Below are 2,351 nucleotides of genomic sequence, written 5' to 3'. Positions count from 1 at the left end.
TCCATTGTGTAGATTATATGGTGGTTGGAAAAATGTGGAATTGAAAATCCTGAGGAGCTTCTAATTTTTAATGATGACCTAAATTTATTAGAAGTAATATAAAAAATAAATATATAAATGTAAATATATATATATATATATTTATTTATTTATTTTTTAGGTTTTAAAAAATGATACTAAGTATGATACCTGTTTGGTCGATTTTAACAAGTCAGAAAATAACTGCGTATAGTAAGTAATTATAATTAACAATATTCTTGATAGATATAATAATACACATGTATATATTATATGTTCATTTTATTATATTTAATGTTTTTTATTTAGTAATATAAATAATATAAAATCGATTATCGACCATCACATATTAAATGAAGAAATGAAAAATAAAAAAATAACCAAATCTGTGTTTCCAATATATGTGTGTAGCTGTATGGTTATAATAGCTTATTTTGTAAGAATATATATATATATATATAAAAGAAAAAAAAAATATATATATAAAAAGTTTGAAACATATGAAATATATGAAACATTTCATTTGTTACATTTTTGTGCTTTCTTTTTAGTATAAATATTCGAGTGAATTTCTAGGAATTTCTCTTTTGAATAGAGATATAATGTGGCTAATATATGGAACAATGTTAAAAGGTTATCTATCATATGAAAAAAAAATATAAAAAATATAAAATATATAAAAAATATAAGAAATATAAAAAATATAAGAAATATAAGAATATATAATCTATATAATTGTGTCCACATATATATATATAGAATGTATTAGTAAGTTCTTGGAAATATATGTACAATTTTTTTATTTTACAGATTCTAATAATTTTCCAAAAGATGATTTTCGTAAAAGATGGATACAATCGTAAATTACATTTAAAAAAATTTGAATTAAATTATATGATTTTTATAAAATTGTACACATATTCTTTTGATATTTATAATTAGATTAAATCTTACAAATAATAATAGGAGTCATTATATTATGCATTCATATTATATATTTTTATTTTTTGTAGAGATTTAAATATTTATTTATCTATGAAGAAATATTTTAGAATACCTGATATAATGGATATATATATTACACAGAAATTTAATAATATCAGATTTTCAATCGACCTAAAAAAATTTGTACTATATGAAAAAAAAAAAAAAAAAAAAAAAATTTATATATGTATATATATATATATATATATATATATATATATATATATATAATATGCATATATTGTATGTACAACCGTTAAGTAATATATTGAGATATATGTTTATTCTTTCATTTTATTATTATAATTATTTTTTTTTAATGGTTCTGATTTAGGGAATAGAGAATTTATTATTTGTTGATTACAAGGATTATAATTATGACATCCAAGGGAAAAAATTCACAGTATGATTATATATATAAAAATATATATTTATATATGTATAGTATTAATATTTTAGTATGTATATATGTTTTAATCTTTTATATACCTACAAGTATATACATAATTTCACCACTATTCCCTTGTTTTTAAAATGACAGATAAGAATTTGTTCCTTAGATTTTAGTGTTGAATCCATTTTATCTCATGAAAATGTAGACACATTAGTAAATAAAATGGTATCTAAAAAATATATGGATAATAAAAAATAAAATATATATATATATATATATAAAATTACGTATATATAATTATTAAACTACAATTTGTTTTTAATAACTGCAGTGTGAACTTTGTGAAGAAAATAAATTTGCTGCTTTTATTTTGATGGGCTCATATATGATTAATTATGGTAAGACAATAAAATATAAAATTTTTATTTCCAAGATAATAAATAAATATATACATATATATATATATATATATATATATATATATATATATATATATATATTATTCAATTTTTTTTTTTATTTTTATTGTTATTTTTTTATTATGATTTATTTTTTTTTTAGTTTACCACAAAGATATAGGATTACTTTTTTTCAATGAAGATATAACAAAAGATAGTAATATTATTTTTGTGTGTAATTATACATATTTATGAATAATATATATATATATATATATATATATATATATATTTATATATATATTATATATTTGTAGAACTCCTTATGGCTTTAATAGCAAACCAGGACATAAGCCTTTGTGAAAAAGGATTTAAAAGAATAACATGTAAAAATGAATCAAGGAATATTGACCTTTTCCAAATTGTAATATAAAAGATAAAATATAATATCATGTTATATTGTTTCTTTTCTAATTTTTTTTTTTTTTTTTTTTTTTTTTTTTGTAGAATAATACAAGTTATTCGAGAAAACGACTGGAATGTTTTTTAAGTTATTA

At 17.3% G+C, this 2,351-nt stretch overlaps 1 protein-coding gene across 1 annotated transcript in view; it reads left to right on the top strand.

Moving 5' to 3' along the window:
• PRSY57_1401300 (hypothetical protein) overlaps window positions 1-2,351 on the top strand; it is a gene marked incomplete at both ends in the record, with an annotated part of 3,257 nt that extends 906 nt beyond the window's left edge. Inside the window, 12 exons of the mRNA XM_012909630.2 lie at window positions 13-93; window positions 161-231; window positions 328-454; window positions 570-651; window positions 829-877; window positions 1,032-1,146; window positions 1,337-1,405; window positions 1,544-1,621; window positions 1,728-1,794; window positions 1,958-2,011; window positions 2,112-2,218; window positions 2,302-2,351. Coding sequence (XP_012765084.2) covers window positions 13-93; window positions 161-231; window positions 328-454; window positions 570-651; window positions 829-877; window positions 1,032-1,146; window positions 1,337-1,405; window positions 1,544-1,621; window positions 1,728-1,794; window positions 1,958-2,011; window positions 2,112-2,218; window positions 2,302-2,351 — 950 coding nt within the window. Of the gene's footprint in view, window positions 94-160; window positions 232-327; window positions 455-569; window positions 652-828; window positions 878-1,031; window positions 1,147-1,336; window positions 1,406-1,543; window positions 1,622-1,727; window positions 1,795-1,957; window positions 2,012-2,111; window positions 2,219-2,301 lie in introns of the transcript that reaches the window.

This window comes from Plasmodium reichenowi, chromosome 14 (genome assembly GCF_001601855.1).
Source record: "Plasmodium reichenowi strain SY57 chromosome 14, whole genome shotgun sequence".
NCBI lineage: Eukaryota > Apicomplexa > Aconoidasida > Haemosporida > Plasmodiidae > Plasmodium > Plasmodium reichenowi.
Note: the sequence above shows the minus strand (reverse complement) of the source record. Positions and strands in the feature narration are given on the sequence as shown.